At 47.7% G+C, this 26,127-nt stretch overlaps 1 protein-coding gene across 1 annotated transcript in view; it reads right to left on the bottom strand.

The window, feature by feature from the left end:
* LOC142748133 (protein shisa-like-1a) overlaps positions 1 to 13,491 on the bottom strand; it is a 58,592-nt gene extending 45,101 nt beyond the window's left edge. Inside the window, exon 1 of the mRNA XM_075855261.1 lies at positions 13,323 to 13,491. Within this exon, the coding sequence (XP_075711376.1) occupies positions 13,323 to 13,491 (169 nt within the window). The remainder of the gene's footprint in view (positions 1 to 13,322) is intronic.
* Between the last annotated feature and the right edge of the window lie 12,636 nt (positions 13,492 to 26,127).

Raw genomic sequence — 26,127 nt, 5'->3', positions numbered from 1 at the left:
TTTTATTTTAGGCTTCAGCCGGGCAGCAGTTCCAGGAGCCCGGGTACTTTGGCACCTTACCCCGGTGTATTTGATCAGGTGACACTTTTAGGGGTGCAAATATCTCCTTCACCTGAAATCCTGTGAGAGGGCATTTCTGCTCCGCGTTCCAAGTCTGAACGGTTCTTCCTAGCGGGAAGTCCTAAACATTCGTGGCCGAGAAGGACTTCCAGGTAGTGAGCGGTAGGCACCGGCCCCCTCATGCCGTCCTCCTGGAAGTCCCCGTCGGCCTCGCTCGCTGGTCGGTCCGCTGCGCCTGAACTTCCATGAAAGAACTTTGGTGCATTCTTTCTGAAGTCCCAGGCCGGCCTGCAGTTGCAGGAGCTCGGCCACCTTGGCGACTCCAACCGAGTACCGTGAAGGAGGACGTGCTGCACGTTCTAGCGGGAGCTGCACCTATTCCAAGCTGAGAAGGATTTCCATGTTGCGACCGGTAGGTAGTGGCACATCAAGCCGGCCTCGTGGAAGTCCCCGTCGGCCTCGCTCGCAAGTCGGTCTTCATTGACGTTTTGGAGGAAAACCCCTATGAGGTTTTTATTTTGGGCTTCAGCCGGGCAGCATTTCCAGGAGCCCGGGTACTTTGGCACCTTACCCCGGTGTATTTGAGCAGGTGACACTTTTAGGGGTGCAAATATCTCCTTCACCTGAAATCCTGTGAGAGGGCATTTCTGCTCCGCGTTCCAAGTCCGAACGGTTCTTCCTAGCGGGAAGTCCTAACCGTTCGTGGCCGAGAAGGACTTCCAGGGAGTGAGTGGTAGGCACCGGCCCCCTCATGCAGTCCTCCTGGAAGTCCCCGTCTGCCTCGCTCGCTGGTCGGTCCGCTGCGCCTTAACTTCCATGAAGTAACTTTGGTGCATTCTTTCTGGAGTCCCAGGCCGACCAGCAGTTGCAGGAGCTCGGCCACCTTGGCGACTCCTACCGAGTACCGTGAAGGAGGACGTGCTGCACGTTCTAGCGGGAGCTGCACCTGTTCCAAGACGAGAAGGACTTCCATGGTGTGACCGGCAGGTAGTGGCACATCAAGCCGGCCTCGTGGAAGTCCCCGTCGGCCTCGCTCGCAGGTCGGTCTTCATTGACGTTTTGGAGGAAAACCCCTATGAGTTTTTTGTTTTGGGCTTCAGCTGGGCAGCAGTTCCAGGAGCCCGGGTACTTTGGCACCTTACGCCGGTGTATTTGAGCAGGTGACACTTTTAGGGGTGCAAATATCTCCTTCACCTGAAATCCTGCAAGAGGGCATTTCTGCTCCGCGTTCCAAGTCCGAACGGTTCTTCCTAGCGGGAAGTCCTAACCGTTCGTGGCCGAGAAGGACTTCCAGGGAGTGAGCGGTAGGCATCGGCCCCCTCATGCCGTCCTCCTGGAAGTCCCCGTCTGCCTCGCTCGCTGGTCGGTCCGCTGCGCCTTAACTTCCATGAAATAACTTTGGTGCATTCTTTCTGGAGTCCCAGGCCGACCAGCAGTTGCAGGAGCTCGGCCACCTTGGCGAGTCCTACCGAGTACCGTGAAGGAGGACGTGCTGCACGTTCTAGCGGGAGCTGCACCTATTCCAAGCTGAGAAGGATTTCCATGTTGCGACCGGTAGGTAGTGGCACATCAAGCCGGCCTCGTGGAACTCCCCGTCGGCCTCGCTCGCAGGTCGGTCTTCATTGACATTTTGGAGGAAAAACCCTATGAGGTTTTTATTTTGGGCTTCAGCCGGGCAGCAGTTCCAGGAGCCCGGGTACTTTGGCACCTTACCCCGGTGTATTTGAGCAGGTGACACTTTTAGGGGTGCAAATATCTCCTTCACCTGAAATCCTGTGAGAGGGCATTTCTGCTCCGCGTTCCAAGTCCGAACGGTTCTTACTAGCTGGAAGTCCTAACCGTTCGTGGCCGAGAAGGACTTCCAGGGAGTGAGCGGTAGGCACCGGCCCCCTCATGGTGTCCTCCTGGAAGTCCCCGTCGGCCTCGTTCGCTGGTCGGTCCGCTGCGCCTGAACTTCCATGAAAGAACTTTGGTGCATGCTTTCTGGAGTCCCAGGCCGACCAGCAGTTGCAGGAGCTCGGCCACCTTGGCGAGTTCTACCGAGTACCATGAAGGAGGACGTGCTGCACGTTCTAGCGGGAGCTGCACCTGTTCCAAGACGAGAAGGACTTCCATGGTGTGACCGGCAGGTAGTGGCACATCAAGCCGGCCTCGTGGAAGTCCCCGTCGGCCTCGCTCGCAGGTCGGTCTTCATTGACGTTTTGGAGGAAAAACCCTATGAGTTTTTTATTTTGGGCTTCAGCTGGGCAGCAGTTCCAGGAGCCCGGGTACTTTGGCACCTTACCCCGGTGTATTTGAGCAGGTGACACTTTTAGGGGTGCAAATATCTCCTTCACCTGAAATCCTGCAAGAGGGCATGTCTGCTCCGCGTTCCAAGTCCGAACGGTTCTTCCTAGCGGGAAGTCCTAACCGTTCGTGGCCGAGAAGGACTTCCAGGGAGTGAGCTGTAGGCACCGGCCCCCTCATGGTGTCCTCCTGGAAGTCCCCGTCGGCCTCGCTCGCTGTTCGGTCCGCTGCGCCTGAACTTCCATGAAAGAACTTTGGTGCATTCTTTCCGGAGTCCCAGGCCGACCAGCAGTTGCAGGAGCTCGGCCACCTTGGCGACTCCTACCGAGTACCGTGAAGGAGGACGTGCTGCACGCTCTAGCGGGAGCTGCACCCGTTCCAAGCAGGGAAGGACTTCCATGGTGTGACCGGTATGTAGTGTCGCGTCATGCCGGCCTCCTGGAAGTCCCCGTCGGCCTCAGCCACCTGTCGTTAAGCTGTGAGAGGAGCACGTGCTCCCGCACTGTTTGAGTCTTTGGGATTTGTCCAAGACTCCTCAGATTGATCTGGCTCCCCGCGACCCGGCGGCGGAGGGACCACTCGCTCGGCAGTGCTTTGGAGCCCTCTCGGTTACGGCGAGCGCGTCTTCCTCCCACACCGTCCGGGTCTGTTTCGCCCCCGGCCGGTGTCCCAAAAAGCCCGGCGGTCCTGCTAAGGCGGGCGCCAGTACCTCTCGCTCCCGCGAGGTGCGTTTGCTCAGTGCTGCTTCTATCACTCTAAAAGGCGTCCGAGAGCGTGCTGGTGTCGCCGGAGCCCGAGGCGCGAGAGGAAGCTTTAAGCGACGGGGAAGCAGTGACCGCCCCCGTATGTCCGCTGCTCGCAAGGGCCTCTCTTGCCGATGTGCTCCCAGGCGCATCCGCGCATGGGGCACGGTTGTTTCTCCCAAGCAGTCCAAAGCCGTCTTCCGCCTCGCCCGAGGCTGGAAGTGTCGGCCTGGCGCCCGCATGCAAGCCACACGTGGCTCCATGGTGGCTTCCCTCCCCCCTCTCAAGAGGGGGGCGGCCCCATCCCATGTGGAGCTGCTAAGCCGCCGGGAAAGCGGCCTCGGTTCCCCGTGGGCGACAAAGGCGTCCTCCTCGGCACTTTGAGAGCTAGGCCGACGATGAGAGCACGTAGCCCGGATTGTCTTGGGGCGCGTCGTAGCAGTTATGCCAATCCATGTCCTGCCGACCTGGGCCGCTTCCGAGCGGTGACAAGGTTGTACCGGTACCAAGTTGGCAGCCAGCTGCGACCTCCTGCGGGGCTCTTGGTTGACCTCTCTCCGCGGGTCCTCGACTTACGATGCTGCCGTGACCGGTCTTCGTAGGCGTCCTCCTGGGCACTTTGCGAGCTGGGCCGCCGGTGAGAGCAGTTAAACCGGATTGTCGAGGTTGTCGTTGTGGTGTCCCATATTATCTGCACCAGCGGTTTTCTACCTTAATGGTTAGGGCAAGGGACGCTGAGCGCGCTCCATCTCTCGGCTCTATGTTGGGCTCTCTCTAAACAGGTCCTCGACTTACGATGCTGCCCCGACCGGTCTTCGTAGATGTCCTCCATCTCGGCAGGTTGCGAGCTGGACCGCCAGTGAGAGCAGTTAACCCGGATTGTCGAGGTTGTCGTTGCGGTGTCCCGAAATACCTGCACCATCGGTTTCGGCCTAATGGTTAACGGTAAGGGACGCTGAGCGCGCTCCTTCTCTCGGCTCTATCTTGTGCTCTCTCTAGATCCTGGACTTAGGATGCTGCCGCGACCGGTCTTCGTAGGCGTCCTCCATCTCGGCAGGTTGCGAGCTGGATCGCCGGTGAGAGCAGTTAACCCGGATTGTCGAGGTTGTCGTTGCGGTGTCCAAAAATACCTGCACCATCGGTTTCGGCCTAATGGTTAACGGTAAGGGACGCTGAGTGCGCTCCATCTCTCAGCTCTATGTTGTGCTCTCTCTCTAGATCCTCGACTTACGATGCTGCCGCGACCGGTCTTCGTAGGTGTCCTCCATCTCGGCAGGTTGCGAGCTGGATCGCCGGTGAGAACAAGTTGCCCCGATTGTCGTGTGTTGGGTCGTTAGCAGTAACACCTCTCCAGCTCCCACCTCAGTCGCTTGGCGCAGTTTAGGTGTTGTGTAGCAGGAATCAGGGGCGAGAACCTAACACCGCCAGCGGGGCTCTCGGGTGACCTCTCTCCATGGATCCTCGACTAACGATGCTGCCGCGACCGGTCTTCGTAGGCGTCCTGCTGGGCACTTTGCGAGCTGGGCCGCCGGTGAGATTACGTAGCCTGGACTGTCCCGAAGCATAGTAGTGGTGATGCTTGAACCCCCCGGTTGACCGCTCACTTGCTGCTTCCGAGCGGGGGTCTGAGTTTGCGAAACCTGGTTGTGGTGTCAGAGCCATCTGCATCCTCCAACGAGGCTCTTGGTTGATCTCTTTCCATCGGTCCGATGCTGCCGCAGAAGGGTCCGGCTGTTGAAGGCATCCGCCTCCTCGGCAGGTTGAGAGCTGGCCCGCCGGTGAGAGTACGTAGCCCGGTAATGTAGTGGTAATCTTGAACCCCCCGGTTGACCGGCAATATGCTGGTCGTGAAACCTGGTTGCGGTATCAGAGCCAATCTGCGTCCTCCAACGGGGCTCTTGTTTGATCTCTTTCCATCGGTCCTCGACTGTCTTCCGATGCCTTGGAAGGGTCGGTTGTTTGAAGGCGTCCGCCTCCTCGGCAGGTTGAGAGCTGGCCCGCCGGTGAGAGTACGTAGCCCGGACTGTCCCGAAGCGTCGTAGTGGTGATGCTTGAACCCCTCGGTTGACCGCTCACTTGCCGCTTCCGAGCGGTGGTCTGAGTTTGCGAAACCTGGTTGTGGTGTCAGAGCCATCTGTGTCCTCCAACGGGGCTCTTGGTTGATCTCTTTCCATCTGTCCTCGACTTTCTACCGATTCCTTGGAAGGGTCGGTTGTTTGAAGGCGTCCTCCTCCTCGGCAGGTTGCGAGCTGGGCCGCCGGTGAGAGTACGTAGCCCAGACTGTCCCGATGCGTCGTAGTGGTAATCTTGAACCCCCCCGGTTGACCGGCAATATGCTGGTCGCGAAACCTGGTTGCGGTATCAGAGCCAATCTGCGTCCTCCAACGGGGCTCTTGGTTGATCTCTTTCCATCTGTCCTCGACTTTCTTCCGATGCCTTGGAAGGGTCGGTTGTTTGAAGGCGTCATCCTCCTCGGCAGGTTGCGAGCTGGGCCGACGGTGAGAGTACGTAGCCCGGACTGTCCCTTTGCGTCGTAGTGGTAATCTTGAACCCCCCGGTTGACCGGCAATATGCTGGTCGCGAAAACTGGTTGCGGTATCAGAGCCAATCTGCGTCCTCCAACGGGGCTCTTGGTTGATCTCTTTCCATCTGTCCTCGACTTTCTTCCGATGCCTTGGAAGGGTCGGTTGTTTGAAGGCGTCCTCCTCCTCGGCCGGTTGCGAGCTGGGCCGCCGGTGAGAGTACGTAGCCCGGACTGTCCCGATGCGTCGTAGTGGTAATCTTGAACCCCCGGTTGACCGGCAATATGCTGGTCGCGAAACCTGGTTGCGGTATCAGAGCCAATCTGCGTCCTCCAACGGGGCTCTTGGTTGATATCTTTCCATCTGTCCTCGACTTTCTTCCGATGGCTTGGAAGGGTCGGTTGTTTGAAGGCGTCCTCCTGCTCGGCAGGTTGCGAGCTGGGCCTTGCTGATTTCGTAAGTTTGCCCACTGTCAAAGACATGAACAGTCTAGAATTTTTAGGCTAGGTTAATTTTACCAGTGAGAGATAGATTATATTTAAAAAAAATCACATAGTCAAAATTATATATATTTATTTGCATTGTGCACAGAGAAATAAGTATTTGATCCCCTACCAACCATTAATAGTTCAGCCTCCTCCAGACCAGTTACACGCTCCAAAGCAACTTGGTGCCTGCATTAAAGACAGCTGTCTTAAATGGTCACGTGTATAAAAGACTCCTGTCCACAGACTCAATTAATCAGTCTGACTCTAACCTCTACAACATGGGCAAGACCAAAGAGCTTTCTAAGGATGTCAGGGACTAGATCATAGACCTGCACAAGGCTGGAATGGGCTACAAAACCATAAGTAAGACGCTGGGTGAGAAGGAGACAACTGTTGGTGCAATAGTAAGAAAATGACATCGATCTGGGGCTCCATGCAAAATCTCACCTCGTGGGGTATCCTTGATCCTGAGGAAGGTGAGAGCTCAGCCGAAAACTACACGGGGGAACTTGTTAATGATCTCAAGGCAGCTGGGACCACAGTCACCAAGAAAACCATTGGTAACACATTACGCCGTAATGGATTAAAATCCTGCAGTACCCACAAGGTCCCCCTGCTCAAGAAGGCACATGTACAGGCCCGTCTGAAGTTTGCAAATGAACATCAGGATGATTCTGAGAGTGATTGGGAGAAGGTGCTGTGGTCAGATGAGACTAAAATTGAGCTCTTTGGCATTAACTCAACTCGCCGTGTTTGGAGGAAGAGAAATGCTGCCTATGACCCAAAGAACACCGTCCCCACTGTCAAGCATGGAGGTGGAAACATTATGTTTTGAGGGTGTTTCTCTGCTAAGGGCACAGGACTACTTCACCGCATCAATGGGAGAATGGATGGAGCCATGTACCGTCAAATCCTGAGTGACAACCTCCTTCCCTCCACCAGGACATTAAAAATGGCTCGTGGCTGGGTCTTCCAGCACGACAATGACCCGAAACATACAGCCAAGGCAACAAAGGAGTGGCTCAAAAAGAAGCATATTAAGGTCATGGAGTGGCCTAGCCAGTCTCCAGACCTTAATCCCATCGAAAATTTATGGAGGGAGCTGAAGATCCGAGTTGCCAAGCGACAGCCTCGAAATCTTAATGATTTACAGATGATCTGCAAAGAGGAGTGGGCCAAAATTCCATCTAACATGTGTGCAAACCTCATCATCAACTACAAAAAACGTCTGACTGCTGTGCTTGCCAACAAGGGTTTTGCCACCAAGTATTAAGTCTTGTTTGCCAAAGGGATCAAATACTTATTTCTCTGTGCATAATGCAAATAAATATATATAATTTTGACAATGTGATTTTCTGTTGTTTTTTTTAATATATATAATCTATCTCTCACTGGTAAAATTAGCCTAGCCTAAAAATTCTAGACTGTTCATGTCTTTGACCATGGGCAAACTTACAAAATCAGCAAGGGATGAAATACTTATTTCCTTCACTGTATATGTACTGAGTTTGGTTCTGGTGCTGTAAATACGTACTGAGCTTTGTTCTGGTGTTGTATTTATGCACTGAGTTTGGTTCTGGTGTTGTATATATGTACTGAGCTTTGTTCTGGTGCTGTATATATGTACTACGCTTGGTTCTAGTGCTGTATATATGTACTGAGCTTTGTTCTGGTGCTGTATATAAGTTCCTAGCTTGGTTCTGGTGCTGTATATATACGGAACTTGGTTCTGGTGTTGTAATTAGGTACTAAGCTTGGTTTTGGTGTTGTATATATGTACGGAGCTTTGTTCTGGTGCTGTATATATGTACTAATCTTGGTTCTGGTGCTGTATTTATGTACTGAGCTTTGTTCTGGTGCTGTATTTATGTACTGAGCTTTGTTCTGGCGCTGTATTTAAGTACTGAGCTTTGTTCTGGTGCTGTATTTATGTACTGAGCTTGGTTCTGATGCTGTATATATGTACTGAGCTTAGTTCTGGTGCTGTATATATGTACTAATCTTGGTTCTGGTGCTGTATTTATGTACTGAGCTTGGTTCTGGTGTTGTACTTATGTACTGAGCTTTGTTCTGGTGCTATATGTTTGTACTGAGCTTTGTTCTGGTGCTGTATATATGTACTGAGCTTGCTCATGGCACCATATCTGTGCATTAGCCGGGAGAGTTGTCGCGGCTTACTGCGCACTCCACACTGTCCTCCACCCTTCTCATGTGCACAGCCTAACTAAATGGGCTGAGCACGCTTAGGATATTTAATGTGCTCATACAGGCCTATACGTAATGGGTGACTTTAATATAATGTTTGGGTAGGTCTGTACGCTTATGTAATTATATAAATAGTGTGGCAATCCACACTAAAGCATTCTGGACTGGGAATGTCTTTATTTAGAGCCCACTTTAATGTAGGGGGTATTTGGAACATCGTAATTATTTTATTTTATTATTAGAATAATTTTCAATGGCGCAATACACTGTGAAACACCGGGACACCCCCCCCCCCCCGGCGACGCGTATGTCTTCGTCCGACAAACAGGGGACCTGTTAAAAATTTTAATCCCACCCCTGCGTACCACACATCTATGGATAATTGTATTATTTACCCCATTATTATACCCTCTTATTATGCCCTGATTACATATGCCTCCACATTATAAACTGAAATACCAGTAATACTCAAAGAAAACTACTACCAACCAAAATCCACGCTCTAAATGGCGCTCCTTCCCTTCTTAGCCCTACAGTGTGCCAAAACAGCAGTTTACGTCCGTAAGTAAGGCATTATCATACCCGGGAGAACCTGCTTAACAATTTATGGGGTAAGATTCTCCAGTGGCACAAGCTGGGCACTACATATTGAGCAGTGAAATGGCAGATCAGTGGAAAAATGGCAATTTTCACTTTGAATCATCTACAGCGTATTCATTTCTGAAAAACACCTGTGGGGTCTAAATTCTCACTACACCCCTTGATAAATGCCTTTAGGGGTGTAGTTTCTAAAATGGGGTCACTTTTTTTTGGGTACTTCAGGGGTTTTGCGAATGCGACATGGCATCTACAAACCATTCTAGCAAAATCTACGCCCCAAAAGTCAAATACCTTTCCTTTTCCTCTGAACCCTCCTATATATGTAAACAGCATTTATAACCAAATAAGGTTTATTACCATATTCAGGAGAAATTGCTTTACAAATCTTGGGGTGCTTTTTATTCTTTATTCCTTGTGAAAATGAAAAATGTTGAAACCGTCTAAAACTACTGTATTTTTTGGACTATAAGACGCACCTGACCATAAGATGCATCCAGGTTTTACACAACAGAAAATACGAAAAAAAGTATTTGTTAAAAAATAATTTATTCGGTTTCACCACATTCTGAGAGCCAAAACTTTTTTTATATTTTTTTCATTGATTGAGCGGTGTGAGGGCTTATTTTTTGCGGGACGAGCTGTAGTTTTATTGGCACCATTTTTTGCTACATACGATTTTTTTATTTCATTTTTTAAGCGCTAAGGTGACCACATTTTTTTTTTATGTTCTACATTTTTAAACTCATCGTGTGAGTTAAATAATGGTATATTGTAAGAGATTGGACTTTTACAGACGCAGCGATACCAAATTATTAAATTTTTTACATTGTGCTTGGGGAAAAATTAGAAAAGGTTGTGTTTCTTTGAACGTTTAATATTTTTTTTTTACACTCCTGAAAATGTATCTAACATTTTGTTTTTTTTACACATTTTATTAGTTCCCCTAGGGGACTTGAATCAGCGGCCACTTGGTTGCATGTGGAGTTACTGAAACAGCGTAACTCGCTAAGCTACTGTTTCCCTTCCCATAGTAGTGAATGTCAGTTACGGAAGCATGTGAGCTACGCTGTTTCCGTAAGTACTGTTCAGTTCTATCGGAGTTACAGAAACAGCGTAGCTCAGCGAGTTATGCTGTTTCAGTAACTCCACATGCAAGCAAGTGGCCGGGAGAGCACAGAAAGCTAGAACAGGGTTTAGGGTGCTCCGTTCTAGAGATATGTGCGGGTCCCAGATGTGACACCTGCATCTATCTGACATTTATGACATATCCTGTGGATATGTCATAAATGTCCTTCATAGAAAAACCCCTATGAATGCCACGGTCGCAATTGGCCGCGGCATTTAACTAGTTAAAGGGATTTGCCATAAAACACATGTATCCCCTATCCACAGGATAAGGGCTACATGTGAGATCGCTGGGGGTCTGACCGCTGGGACCCCCAGTGATAAGGAGAACAGGAAACCGAAAGGTACACAAAGCGCTACATGAGAAGCCTGGACTTCCGGGTTCTGTGTCTGGCTTATCTGTTCTGCAGCTCCATAGAGATCAATGGAGAGCCGCTCGCGCATGCGCAGAAGAATCCCATTGATCTCTATGAAGCTGCCGGACACAAAGCTTCTCATGCAGCGCTCTTGGTGATTTGGTGATTTTCGGTCCCCGTTCTCCTTATCGATCACACATGTATCCCCTATCCTGAGGATAGGGGATACATGTGTTTTATGGCACAACCCCTTTAAACTGCCATTAGAACCGTAAAAGACAGCTGACATCTGCAGTGTATGGAGCGGTCTCCATACATCATCCCCCCCCCCCGCTCCATGATGTGCCGGCACATCATGGCTCGGGAAGGGGTTGAGTAATGAAACTGCGGACTATAAGACGCAGGGACTTTCTAGCAAGATTCTTGCTAAAAACTGCGTCTTATAGTCCGAAAAATACGGTACATCTTATTGGAAAAAATAAATACATTTCATTTTCATGGGTTAATTCTAATCAATTCAGCAAATTCCTTTGGGTTCAAAATTCTCACTATACCCTTAGATGATTCCTCAAGGTATGTAGTTTACCAAATGGAGTCCCTTTTGGGGTGTTTCCACTGTTTTGTCCGCTCAGGGGCTTTGCAAATGCGACATGGCCTCCACGAACCATTCTTGCTATATTTTAACTCCAAAAGCCAAATGGCGCTCTTTCCTTTCTGAGCCCTGCTATGTGTCCAAACAGCCGTTTATGACCACATAGTTACATAGTTACATAGTTACATAGTTAGTACGGCTGAAAAAAGACACATGTCCATCAAGTTCAACCAAGGGAAGGGAAAAGGGAAGGAAAAATTTCTACACATAGGAGCTAATATTTTTTTGTTCTAGGAAATTATCTAACCCTTTTTTAAAGCCATCTACTGTCCCTGCTGTGACCAGCTCCTGCGGTAGGCTATTCCATAAATTCACCGTTCTTACTGTAAAGAAGCCTTGTCGCCTCTGCAGCTTGAACCTTTTTTTCTCCAGACGGAGGGAGTGCCCCCTTGTTTTTTGAGCGGGTTTTACAAGGAACAGGATATCACCATATTTTTTGTATGTGCCATTAATATATTTATATAAGTTAATCATGTCCCCCCTTAGTCGTCTTTTTTCAAGGCTAAATAGGTTTAATTCTTTCAATCTTTCCTCATAACTTAAATTCTCCATGCCCCTTATTAGCTTCGTTGCTCTTCTTTGTATTTTTTCCAACTCCAGGGCATCCTTTCTATGAACTGGAGCCCAGAACTGAACTGCATATTCTAGATGAGGCCTCACTAATGCTTTGTAAAGTGGTAATATTACATCCCTGTCCCGCGAGTCCATGCCTCTTTTAATACACGACAATATCCTGCTGGCCTTTGAAGCAGCTGATTGACACTGCATGCTGTTATTGAGTTTATGATTTACAAGTACACCCAGATCCTTCTCAACAAGTGAATCCGCCAGTGTAGCGCCCCCTAGGACATATGATGCATGCAGGTTGTTGGTACCCAGATGCATAACTTTACATTTATCTACATTAAACTTCATTTGCCAAGTGGACGCCCAAACACTTAGTTTGTTTAAATCTGCCTGTAATTCATGAACATCTTCCATAGTCTGAACTATATTACATAGCTTGGTGTCATCTGCAAAAATAGAAATAGTGCTATTAATCCCTTCCTCTATATCATTAATAAATAAGTTGAATAATAGTGGTCCCAGCACTGAACCCTGGGGTACACCACTTATAACCGGTGACCATTCAGAGAAGGAATCATTGACCACAACTCTCTGGATACGGTCCTTGAGCCAATTCTCAATCCAATTACAAACTATATTTTCTAAACCTATAGTCCTTAATTTACCCATTAAGCTTCTATGGGGGACAGTGTCAAATGCCTTTGCAAAGTCCAAAAACACTAAATCCACAGCGGCCCCTCTGTCTAGACTTCTGCTCACCTCTTCAGAAAAACAGATTAGGTTAGTTTGACAACTTCTGTCCTTAGTAAAACCGTGCTGGCTGTCACTTATAATGCTATTTATTGTCACATAATCCTGTATATAGTCCCTCAATAGCCCCTCAAACATTTTCCCCACGATGGATGTTAAGCTTACTGGTCTATAATTACCCGGGGAAGACCTAGAGCCCTTTTTGAAAATAGGCACCACATTTGCCCTGCGCCAGTCCCTTGGCACTATACCAGTCACTAGAGATTCTCTGAATATTATGAAAAGGGGGACAGAAATAACTGAACTAAGCTCTTTAAGAATTCTAGGGTGTAACCCATCTGGTCCCGGAGCCTTGTGCACATTTATTTTATTTAATTTAGCTTGGACCATCTCTACATTCATCCAATTCAGTATATCAACTGATATATTAACAGCACTGGCACCTGCTACATCAGCTGCTCTTTCTTCAGTTGTATATACAGAGCTAAAGAACCCATTTAGTAACTCTGCCTTCTCTTGATCCCCTGTGATCAACTCCCCATTACCACTATCTAGGGGTCCTACATGTTCAGACCTTGGTTTTTTTGCATTTATATGCTTGAAGAATTTTTTAGGATTTGTTTTACTATCCTTGGCCACCTGCCTTTCATTTTGTATAAATGATAAATTCTATTCTGCTCAAGTTACCCTAATGCATTCATTGTTAGAACTTTTATGTCTCTGTCACTTTTTGTCATAGCCTCCTGACCGAAGGAAAGTAAGAAGGCAGGAGAAATATGATTTCTTGCCATTTAAACATAAAGCTGAAGTCTTCCGAAGAAGCTGCAGAAAGGTTGTGGATAATTCTGTTAAAACGACATATGAAGTCAAGGATCAAATAAACCGCATCTTATAATGGCAGAATTGGCAATTCTCTTGTGTAGTCAAATTGTAAAAATGTTTCAGTACAGAGAGGAATCAGCAGATACCTTTCCAGAGATAATTGAGGAGCAGCACAGTCAAGCGAAGCAGGTTAGCGGAATTCAGCCGCTTCATCTTCTCAGGAGTTCCTGTGTTCTGTGGACATTGTTTGCCAGAGCAGTGGGGTGGGAAGAAAGATACAAAGAAACCGCAAGCAACATTATCTTTTGCACCCATTACCTGTGACAATAAACAGAGAACAAATGCTATTAAGGCTTGCCACATGAGCAAATACATTTTATTGTTCCAGTCCAATTAGCTCATTTTTTAAAAGCAATAGTCTCTCAGAACTCTTCTGGGTGCCTTTTATTGCAGCGGCGTTACTTACCTGGCAGTTCACCATTCAGAGATTACAGTACATTTCATTCTGGCACATGAGCGATCTACTGCTAGGCAGCATACAATAAGCTTAAAGGGGTAATGCACCTGTTTATGGATGAGGGTAGCAGTCAGTCTATCTATCTATCTATCTATCTATCTATCTATCTATCTATCTATCTATCTATCTATCTATCTATCTATCTATCATCTATCTATCTATCTATCTATCTATCTATCTATCTATCTATCTATCTATCTATCTATCTATCTATCTATCTATCTATCTATCTATCTATCTATCTATCTATCTATCTAGACCTGGTTAGGTAGAGTTGTGTGTAATTGTACCTTTCTTAGCTTTTCCTCTATTGCCCTTATCCACGAAAGACACATGACACCCGAGGTTGGATATTAATTGCCACAGCAGCCGTTTATTGATTTTACAACATAAAATAATGCAATTTAATCCGAAAAACATTCGGATAAATACACAAGGAATTCTCCCCAATGAATTCCTCCAACAATTCATATGACCCTACATGGGTCAGTATGCAAATAAACAAATCAATAATAATAACATAAATAATTAAACATAAGTAAACATAAATAACATTAAGTGCGCCAGGGGAAGTCGTTGAAGTTATTTTTTTGTTTAAATTGAGTTAGCCATCCGCAACCACCGCCTATTTACCTCCAGCCGTAAACCGTCCCAGAGGCACCGATCACCTCTGCAGATGGCTCCGACCAGAAGACTACTTCAAAGGGATAACACCCTATGAAGTCTTCCAAATATTATTCCTTTTTGGGGGACGCATACCCCCGATGCGACCCCCCCCCCGCCAGTTTGTACTGACCAACCTCAAGGGCACCCTCGCCAGCTGCCTTGACACCGCAACCCCCCCAAACATCACACACACAGCCTCACAACTCGTGCCAAACACACCCTTGCAAGCGCTAGCTAAACCGACTGTGCGATGCAAAACCGTACACAACAGACAACACAATAAAAAAAGGGGCGGGGCGGCAGAAAATTTCTAACCTGTTGTTCCTCCTCCTGCTTCCTGCGCAATGCCGAAAACAGCGGGAAAAACACTATATCAAACGCGTCCCCTCCATACTCCTCCCACCGACTCCTCCTAGCCAACCCCTCTCTGACCGCTCCATGAACTTACTCTTATTAAACCTACTCCCTCCTATAACTGTCATATAGGCCTCCCCTTTTTTGGGCGGCAGTCCGGCCTCTTCTATCTATCTATCTATCTATCTATCTATCTATCTATCTATCTATCTATCTATCTATCTATCTATCTATCTATCTATTGTAACGTCTATGGCTAAGGCCCATCGTTCTGACTTACCCTCTGACGGCCGCGGCCATGGACGTGTGAGTGCTCGGCGGCATCTCCCTCCTGAGGCTCTGCCCTCTTGATCTTCGCCTGAGCGTTGTTGTATACCTAAAGTTTGTCTTGCAAATCGTCTCCTAGTGTTTTCCAGTTCCCAGTGTTACCCGTTCCTGCTGCCTGTACCCTGTATCCCGTGCTACCGCGCCTAGAGTTGTGTCTTCCGCTGCCTCTACTGCGTTACACACCACCGGGTGTTTGTCTACTGCCGGAGCCTTATCTTCAGCCTGAACCACCGCTACGGTCTACATTGCCTCAGGTACCCTTCTTGGACTATAAACTTTGTATTGTACCTGTTTGGCCATCTGCTATTCCGCTATGCGGTACAGCCCAGTGGGTCCACAGCCCGCGCCGTGACAGTGCGCTCAGGCCATGGACGACACTGGTCAATTCAAGGGCCTGTCGCCTTCCCAAGCCATGCAGGCGGACCTGCAGGATCTGCGAGTGGGACAGGATCAACTTCTTGTGGCAGTAGATTCCATGGCACAGCAGCTTGCGGCGCTAGCTGCTTACTTTTCTGCTCCTGTTCAAGTTCCTGCGGTTGAACCTCCAGCTACACCTCCTGGCAGCTCCGGTTCTGATCCTCGGTTCTCGCTGACACTGCCACCTCGTTTCCATGGAGACGCAAGCACGTGCAGGGGATTTCTTAACCAGTGTCATATCCACTTCACCCTGCATGCCAGAGCTTTTCCTTCAGACGGAGCCAAGATTGCCTTCATTATCTCCTTACTTGCCGGCAAGGCCCTAGCATGGGCGAACCCAATCTGGGAACGATAGGGACCCAAGACTCAAGACTTCCAGGGGTTCGTGCAGTTATTCTGTACTGTGTTCGAGGAGCCTGGACGAGTCTCGTCAGCAGCCTCTGCTATGCTGAACCTTCGACAGGGAGACGCCTCCGTGGGCGAGTACACTATGCAGTTCCGGACCCTGGCAGGAGAATTGTCCTGGAACAACGAGGCATTGGTAGCTTCTTTCTGGCATGGCCTATTACCAGAGATCAAGGACGAACTTGTTGCCCGGGATCTACCATCTACCTTGGACAACCTGATTCTACTTGCTACTCGAGTGGACATAAGGCTCAAGGAAAGATCTCAAGAGGTTCGATTAGAGAGACGGCTTCCTAGACTGGCGCCCAACTTCCAGCAACCTCTATTGCCTTCTTCTACTGCTCCACCCGAGGTCCCTATACAGGTGGACCGGCTAAAACTCTCAGTCCAGGAGAAGCAGCGCAGACACACCTTTGGACTCAGCTTATATAGCGGCCTCGCTGGCCATGTCTTGTGTCTGTGTCCCCAGAAGCCAAAATACCCCGATGCCTAGGATTGGTTGGGGAGACAACCCTGTGCGATACAGCATTTAATAGAGAACTTTCCTCCAAACTGTTCATTCCTGTGACCATCGTCGCAGGCGAGAGGCCTCATCTGGTCTCTGCCTACCTGGACTCTGGCTCTGCAGCCAATTTCATCTGCCAAGACCTTGTGGACCTGCTTCATTTGCCTACTGTTCCACTGCCTGATCCTATTTTATCCGTGACCAAGCCGCTGAGGCTTCAAGTGGGAGCCATCCATTCCGAGCTCATCTTCCTGTTTGTCCTGCCCAAGGCCGTCAACCCCGTGATGCTGGGTTTGCCTTGGCTCCGTCTTCACGACCCAGTCCTGGATTGGTACTCCGGAGAGGTTCCCTAGTGGGGCGGCCCCAAGTGTCTCGGTCGCTGTCTGGGGCATATCCATCCACCTCAGTCTTCTCCACATCAGTCATTGACAGGGTTGCCTTCTTGTTGATCTCTGTTCTCAGATGTCTTCGACAAGAACGAAGCAAAGATGTTACCACCACATCGAGCATATGATTGTCCTATTGACTTAGTTCCTGATTCGTCCCCTCCTCACGGTAGAGTATACCCTCTCTCCTTACCTGAAACCCAGTCTATGTCGGTGTGAAGGATTTGCCAGACACAGGTTCTGTGTCGACGCCCGTGGGAAATCAGTCTGCACCTGCTCCTATGTCTGTGAGACTGACTCCATCTTTCACCACTCAGGATGGCAGGCTTAGGAGTGGGAGAGCCTATCACAGCCTGGCCAGATGGAGCTAGTTCCCGCCCACTGTTTATTTATACCTGCCTTTCCTGTTCCTCCTTTGCCTGTGATTCTTCTATGCTTGTTTCCTGGCTTGCTGCTGCTGCTTGTACTACTGATCCTCTGCTTGTTATTGACCTTGGCTTTCTGACCACTCTCCTGCTCAGCGTTTTGTACCTCGCTCTCTCCTGGTTTGACTCGGCTCGTTCACCACTCTTGTTGCTCACGGTGTCTCCGTGGGCAGCTGCCCCGTTTCCCTAGCTTCTGTGTACCCCTGTCTGTTTTGTCTGTCTTGCACTTACTGAGCGTAGGGACCGTCGCCCAGTTGTACCCCGTCGCTTAGGACGGGTCGTTGCAAGTTGGCAGGGTCTGAGTGGCGGGTAGATTAGGGCTCACCTGTCTGTCTCCCTACCCTGTCATTACAGTCGGCCTACATTAACCCCTTAAGGACACGGCCAATTTTGGCCTTCAGGACAGAACAATTTTTTTAGATTTCCCTCTTTGCATCCTGACGCTCATAACTCTTTTCTTTTTTGTACGACGTAGTTGTATGAGACTTTGTTTTTGCGGGACGAGTTGTACTTTATGTAGGTACCATTTTTTGGTACAAATACATTATCGTTTAATTTCTATAAATTTTTATTTTGGCGAAAATGCAGAAAAAAAGCAGTTCCGCTGCAGTTTTAATATTTTTTTTTACACCATACACCGATCATCATAAATAATGTTATACATTTGTTGTACAGGTTGTTACGGTCGTGGCGATACCAAATATGTCTATATTATTTCATGTTTTGGGACTTATATTTTAAAAAGTTTATTTATTATAAAAAATGTGTATTTCTGTGTATTTTTTTTACTTTTTATTTATTTATTTATTTATCATTCATTTTTTTTTACATTCATTTAACTTTTTTTTTTTAATCCCATAAAGGGATTGATCATTTTGATTTTGATTTTGTAACTGTAATGTACTGGCATAGATCTGTATGCCAGTACATTAGCCTGTGTACTGAATGTACACAGGCAGTTGTTAGGGCATACCTCAGTATGCCCTAGCAACAGGAAATATGTTCAGACAGCCCTGGGGTCCTTCAATGGACCCTGGGATGTCTGGCCATACGAGTTGTGGGCTTTGATCGCGTCACAGTTATCTTCTGTGACGCGATCAAAGTGCAGTCCCCTCTCCTTGAATGCTGCGATCAGCTTTCATCACGGTGTTCAAAGGGTTAACGGCGGAGAGAAGATGTTTCTCTCCTCTCCGCTGTCAGAGCAGGACCGTGGCTGTGTATTACAGCCGTTGCCCTGCTCTCGATCGCGCGCACAGACGGCTGTCACACAGGACGAGAATGCTCGTCCTAATGCGCGAAGTACCCGCCGCTCAGGACGAGCATTCTCGTCCTGTGTCGGCAACCAGTTAAGGAGAATTTGGAGAGGGGCTTCATTCGTAAATCCTCATCCCCGGCCAGAGCCGGGTTTTTCATTGTCAAGAAAAAAGATGGATCCCTCCGACCCTGCATTGACTACCTGGGCCTCAACCAGATCACGGTGAAGAACAGGTACCCATTGCCTTTGACTTCGGAACTATTTATTCTAAGATAGCCCTGCAGGGGGCCTATAATCTAATCCGGATTTGTCAGGGTGACGAGTGGAAGACTGCATTTAATACACGTGGTGGGCACTATGAATACCTGGTCATGCCCTTAAGCCTGTGTAACGCCCCCGCGGTTTTTCAAGAATTTGTCAATGACATTTTTTGTGATCTCCTCTATGTCTGTGTTTTGGTGTATCTCGATGACATTTTGATTTTTTCCCCAGATCCTGTAACTCATCAGAGTCATGTCCGCCAGGTGTTGCTTCGATTAAGGGAGAATCATCTTTATGTCAAGCTGGAGAAATGCGTGTTTGAAAAAAAGTGTCTACCCTTCCTGGGTTATATCATCTCCGATCAGGGTCTCAAAATGGACCCTGAGAAGGTAAAAGCTGTCCTGGATTGGCCACGCCCCCAAGGCTTAAGGGCCATACAACGCTTCCTGGGATTCGCCAACTTCTACCGGCTGTTTATCCCCAACTTCTCTTCATTGACAGGTCCCATCTCTACCCTCACCAAAAATGGCATGAATGCCAAAGTGTGGACTCCGAATGCAGAAGCTGCATTTAAAACCTTAAAGAGGCTCTGTCACCACATTATAAGTGGCCTATCTCCTACATAAGGAGATGGGCGCTATAATGTACGTGACAGCAGTGCTTTTTAGTTAGAAAAATGATCTATTTTTACCACTTTATGAGCGATTTTTAGCTTTATGCTAATTCGTTTCTTAATTAGCGTGTTTTTACTTTAGACCAAGTGGGCGTTGTACAGAGGAGTGTATGACGCTGACCAATCAGCGTCATACACTTCTCTCCGTTCATTTACACTGCACTAGCGATATAGCTATATCGCTATCTGCAGCCTCATACACACACACTAACATTACTGCAGTGTCCTGATTAGGGATGCACGATGCATCGAAACTTCGATACTGTTTCGATACTCTGCATCCCCAAACGGTTCGATACCGTTGTTTCATGTATTTCGATACTTAGCTGTGCCGCCGCACAGCTCAGTATTGTAACACATGAATGTATGAGAGCAGGGCTGCGGCTGTGTAATACAGCCATTGCCGCACTCCTGAGTCCTGACAACAAGTGCGCGGGGTCAGGATGATGCAATGCGGCCGGCGCTGCACTAATGAGCGGCGGAACTGAAATCAGAACATGGAGGGCGCACTGCAAAACGCCCCCATGTTCTGTCCTCAGTGCCTGTGCTGCCGCTCATTATTGCAGCGCTGGCCGCATCTCCTCATGCTGACCGCACATGCACTTCCTGTCAGGAGCGGGGCAATGACTGTTATTACACAGCCGCAGCCCCGCTGGCGGAGATCAAAGAAACCTCTCATCTCCGCCGTTATTCCTGTGAATGCTGCAATCAAAGCTGACTGCAGCATTCAGGGGAAAATGAGAAGGGGGGATGCAACTTGGATCGCGTCACAGGGAATTCCTGTGACGCGATTGAGAAACATACCATATATGGGCAGTCAGCCCAGGGTCCATTGAAGGACCCCAGGGCTGTCCTACCATATTTCCTGTTGTTAGGGCATACTGAGGTATGTCCTAACAACTGCCTGTGTACTATCAGTACACAGGCTAAGGTACTAACATATAGATATATGCCTGTGTACTATCAGTATATAGATATATGCCAGTACATTCAAGTTTAAAAAATAAAGTAAAAACATAAAGTAATGTTAAATTTAAAAAAATACACATACACCTTTTTTACAATAAACATTAAAATAAGTCTCAATACATAAAATATACACATATTCGGTATTGGTGCGGCAGTAATAACCTGCACAACTATTTTTTTGCATCATTTATGATGTGTACGCTGTAAATAAAAAAAAAACAAACTGCTTTCTATCACTTATTATGGGGCACAAGGTGTGAAGAATTTAACCTCCACGTGCCTCACATTAATAGTAACTAACCCCATCATGTACCTCACACATTAACTCATTATGACTGAGAAACATGATGGGGTTAATTACTATTAATGTGAGGCACATGGAGGTTAAATTCATCATGGCTCATTTTTTTCCCCCTGACTGGCCTGCCTTCTGCTACTCGACTGGCCGACCTCTTCGTTCAACACATCTTCCGTCTGCACGGCTTGCCTCTGCACATTGTCTCGGATCGAGGGGTCCAGTTCACCTCACAGTTCTGGAGAGCACTCTGCAGTCTCCTCGGTGTAAAGTTGGACTTCTCCTCGGCCTACCATCCCCAGTCCAATGGTCAAGTCGAGAGGGTTAACCAGATTATAGAGAACTATCTGCGGCACTTTGTCTCCAGGCGGCATGATGACTGGGTGCAGCTGCTCCCGTGGGCTGAGTTATTCTATAATAACCATACTAGTGAGTCCACCACCTCCAGTCCGTTCTTCATTGTCTACGGCCAACATCCTGGAATACCTCTTCCTGTCACTACTATGTCCCAGGTGTCTGCAGCTGACTCTACCTTCAGGGACTGCAGATATGGCAACAAACCCGATCTTCTATTCTGCTGGTGGTGGACCGCATGAAGAGAAAGGCAGACACTAGAAGACGAGAGCCTCCTCAGTTTCTTCCAGGTATGAAGGTCTGGCTGTCTTCCAGGAATATCCGGCTGAGGGTGCCCTCTTGCAAATTTGCTCCGAGGTTCCTCGAACCCTTCGAGATTCTGCTACAAATTAACCCTGTGTCTTACAAACTTCGACTGCCTCCCACCCTCAAGATCCCTAACTCCTTCCATGTCTCTATGCTGAAGCCCGTGGTCCTGAACCGCTACTCCAGGACTCCTAGTTCCGCTGTGTCTCCTGGCAGCTCGCCAGGGACTTTCGAAGTAAAGGAGATCCTGGCCACCAAGAAAGTGGGAGGAAGGACGTTTTATTTGGTGGATTGGAGGGGATTTGGTCCAGAAGAAAGGTCTTGGAAGCCAGAGGAAAACATTGATGCTCCTTTCCTCGTGAGGAAGCTTCTCTCCCGCTCTGGTCCCAAGAAGAGGTGGCGTAAAAGGGGGGATACTGTAACGTCTATGGCCGCGGCCCATCGTTCTGATTTACCCTCTCACGGCCGCGGCCATGGACGTGTGAGGGCTCGGCGGCATCTCCCTCCTGAGAGAGGCTGGCACTCACTTCCTGGTTCTGTGACTGTCTGCCACAGAGAGCGCGCAAGGCTTTAAAGGGCCAGTGCGTGCATAATTGCAGGAAGTCTTCCATCAGTCCAGTATGCTGCTAGACTATAAAAAGGTCTTTGCCCTCTTGATCTTCGCCTGAGCGTTGTTGTGTACCTAAAGTTTGTCTTGCAAATGGTGTCTGTAATGTCAGGATAGGGAGACAGACAGGTGAGCCCTAATCTACCCGGCACTCAGTCCCTGCCTACTTGCACAGTCCGTCCACGGCAACACCGTGAGCAACAGAGTAGTGGACGAGCCGAGTCAAACCAGGAGTATACGAGGTAACAAATGCAGAGCAGGAGAATAGTCAGTCAAGCTAGGGTCAATATGAAGCAGAGGTCAATAGTAACAGCAGGAACAGCAGAGCCAGGAAACAGGAGAATCACAGGAAAGGACAAGCAGCAAATTAAGGTATAAGTAGACCAAGGGCAGGAGCTAGAACCGTCTGGCCAGGCTGCGATAGGCTCTCCCACTCCTCAGCCTACCAGCCTGAGTACTAGCAGATCGAGTCACTCTAGCAGACCTAGGAACAGATGCAGGCTGATTAACCACGGGCGTCGACACAGAAGCTGTGTCAGGCAAATCCTTCACAGTGTCCTAGTGTTTTCCAGTTACCAGTGTTACCCGTTCCTGCTGCCTGTACCCTGTATCCCGTGCTACCGTGCCTCTGTGCCATCTAGAGTTGAAGTCGAGTTGTGTCTTCCCTTCCTGGACTATAGACTTTGTATTGTACCTGTTTGACCAGCTGCTATTCCGCTACGCGGTACGGTCCTGTGCCGTGACATCTATCTATCTACCTAAGGGCGGATTTACACGAATGTGTAATACGTCTGTGCAACGCGCGTGTTTTTCACGCGCGTCGCACGGACCTATGCTAGTCTATGGGGCAGTGCAAAACTCACGACAGGTCCTATATTTCTGCGTTTTTCGCGCATCACGTACCCATTGAAGTCAATGGGCGCGTGAAAATCACGCGCACCACACGGCAGCACTTCCGTGGGACGCGCGTGATTCGCGCAACAGCAGTAAAAAGTATGTTTGCAAACACAAAAGCACCACGTGCTTTTCTGTTTACAAACATCCAAATGGAGTGTCATAATGATGGCGGCTGCGCGAAAATCACGCAGCCGCACATCCTATGTGATGACACACGGAGCTGTTAAGTGCCTTTTGCGCAAGCAAAATGCCACATTTTTTGCGTGCGCAAAACACACACGCTCGTCTAAATCCGCCCTAATGCTGTTTCCTACCATCTCCAAGAATATGTAGGTTTAGTCCCAGGTCTGGGTGTATGTGCAGCATAGGTTCCCACCTCATAGAGGTCGCCTTGTTGTGGCAGGTGGGCTCACACAATTTGATCAAAATGTGCGCTAAGAACCTCCCTATTGTAATTAGATTTAGCAGTAATTCATATTTATTTATATTTAGTGGCTTAGGTGGCATTAGTGTTCGCAGTGTGCTGTCGCCATTTTCTTGCTCTATCTATCTATCTATCTATCTATCTATCTATCTATCTATCTATCTATCTATCTATCTATCTATCTATCTATCTATCTATCTATCTATCTATCTATCTGTCTGTCTGTCTGTCTGTCTATCTATCTATCCCATGTATGTCTGTCTATCTAACATCTATGTATTTTCTCTGTCATGCTCTTTCTTCTTGTACTGTCAAGGGGGTGTGTTACTATGGCTGTGACACTGTCCAATCAGATATGGATAGTGCCACAGCATGAGAGAGTGTGCGATTGCAGTCTTTTCATCCGAACAGGCAAGGGGGGCGTATCAGTGCTACGGACCGAGCTGTGGAGAGGAGAGCGCGCATGCGCTCTCTCATCTTTTCAGCTCTTGTGAGAGATCAGTCTTGGTACTGTGTCTAACGAACTGGCAAGCGGGCGTGCCACTGCTACGGACAGTGTAAGAGATAGGGAGCGCTGCCACTGTCCGTAGCAGATACGCCCCCTTGCCAGTTCGGCAGACAATACAAGACTGATCTCTCGCAAGAGCTGAAGAGATGAGAGCGCGCATGCGCGCTCTCCTCTCCACAGCTCGGTCCGTAGCACTGACACGCCCCCTTGCCTGTTCGGATGAAAAGACTGCAATCGCACAATCTCTCATGCTGTGGCACTGTCCATATCTGATTGGGCAGTGTCACAGCCATAGTAACACGCCCCTTTGACAGTACACGCCCCGTTGACTGTTCAGGGGGTTATTTAAATATCGGGCACCAAATATAACGGCACCGATATCTAAATAACGGTGGCAGGTAGAAAATAAATGTAAAGTTCCCCAGTGTTTGTGCAGCCCTCCCCATTACATGCTGCACTCAGCTGCACATGTATGGGGAGGTGAAAGGTTCTCTTTAAGTGTAGCTGAACTGCTATACTAGATACAACTTGTGGACAGTCATATTACTGTTTCTGGAAGAAAGCAGACATGTTTTTCTAATCTTGGACAACACATTTAATACATATTTACACACTTTTATCGAGCAATTTACAAATCATATTTCCAGATGGGTAAATAGGCTACAAGCCGTATATTTCATTGTTATATTGGTCAGTGATATACAGAAATATGCCTAAACAGCACAGTTAAAGGAAAACTCTACTTTTGCATAACATTATTATAAGATTCAACTGTTTAAATTTACCTAAAATGTTGACTACCGTATGTTTGTTCTGAATTTGCTTTACTTTTGGTGTATTGTATGATGATTTATTCTCCATTCAGACATGAGTGCTAAAGGCTAAATTACAAGTTTTGCTAGATTGCAGTTATCAGAGAGCAGTGCACTGTTAGAGAAAAATTGTCACATGAGTATCTGTGAAGTGCAGATAAACTTAAAGGGTAACTAAACGTTCGACAAACTTCTGACATGTCATAGAAAACGAAATGGCAGAAGCATTCGTGTGAGCGCTAAACCGCTTCGTTTCTGTTCGGCTTTTTCCGGAAATCAATGTATCAGATTACGGGCTCCATAGAAAATCTATGAGCCCCTACTCCGATACATCGGCTTTCCGGGAAAAGCCGAACAGAAACTAAGCGGCTCATCACTCACACGAGCGCTTCTGCCACTTAATTTTAGCGATTGGTGGGGGTCTCAGTGCTCGGACCCCCACAATCAAAACTTCTGACATGCACTATGACATGTCAGAATTTTTTCGAACATTTAGTTACCCTTTAATATTTTTTAAACATACTGTACGTAGCCTAAAGTATAGTTGGGCGAATAGTTAGATAACCAGAATAAAATATCTAAATAATACTTCCACATATCTTCCACAGTGGAGGTATTATCCTTTATTACAGGTCATGAATATACACATGATTATATTGCTGTTCAGGAATACAAGTAATATGGGCGGGGCTGTGACAACCTCTTGATTAAATTGTAAAATGGCTTATCAGATATATATAAGTAATCAAGTCTTAACTGTTGGCTGTTCATCATGTGGCATATATGGAGTTATTTTTAGAGCTAATTTCTTTGACAGAACATTCATAGACCCCATAGGAAAGAATTGAAAAAAGGAGGAATTATTTTTTTATTATTATTATTATTATTATTATTATTATTATTATTATTAATATTATTATTATAACAAGCTCTTTTTAGCACATCATGGCTTATAAATTCTCCCTGGACAGGATATGGTAGTCATTTTTTGGCCAACATATTATTTGAAGCAAGTGTCCAATGGTTTGTGCTACCCTCACTAAACTCTCCCCTCTCCAATCTACCCTTAATGCAGCAGCTAGGCTCATCTTTCAGACCAGCCACTACACTAAATTACAGTTTACACAGGGAGATGAGCTGCTGACAATGATAATATTTTGGCCATTTAAAATGATACAATCAGCCGATGAACGAGCATTTTCAATTATCGGGAACGAGCGTTCAGTGAATGCTCGTTTGCCAGATAATTGGCAAGTATAAAAGGGCTTTTACTCTCACCCACAAAACTCTCCACTGTGCTTCACCTTCTTACATCTCCTCCCTCATCTCTGTCTACCACTCTACCCATGCTCTACGTTCTGTCAACGTCCTTAAAATAACATTCTATATAATCTGTACTTCCCACTCCCGTCTCCAAGACTTTTCTTGTGCTGCACCAGTTCTCTGGAATGCGCTACCCCAGACAATCAGATTAGTTCCCAACATCCACAGTTTTAAGTGTGCCTTGAAGACTGATCTTTTCAGACAGGCCTATCACATTCCTTAATCTGACTCCCCCCCCCCCTATTACATTAGTTATCAGCACCTG

The sequence above is a fragment of the Rhinoderma darwinii genome, chromosome 3 (assembly GCF_050947455.1).
Source record: "Rhinoderma darwinii isolate aRhiDar2 chromosome 3, aRhiDar2.hap1, whole genome shotgun sequence".
In the NCBI taxonomy this organism is placed as follows: domain Eukaryota; kingdom Metazoa; phylum Chordata; class Amphibia; order Anura; family Rhinodermatidae; genus Rhinoderma; species Rhinoderma darwinii.
Note: the sequence above shows the minus strand (reverse complement) of the source record. Positions and strands in the feature narration are given on the sequence as shown.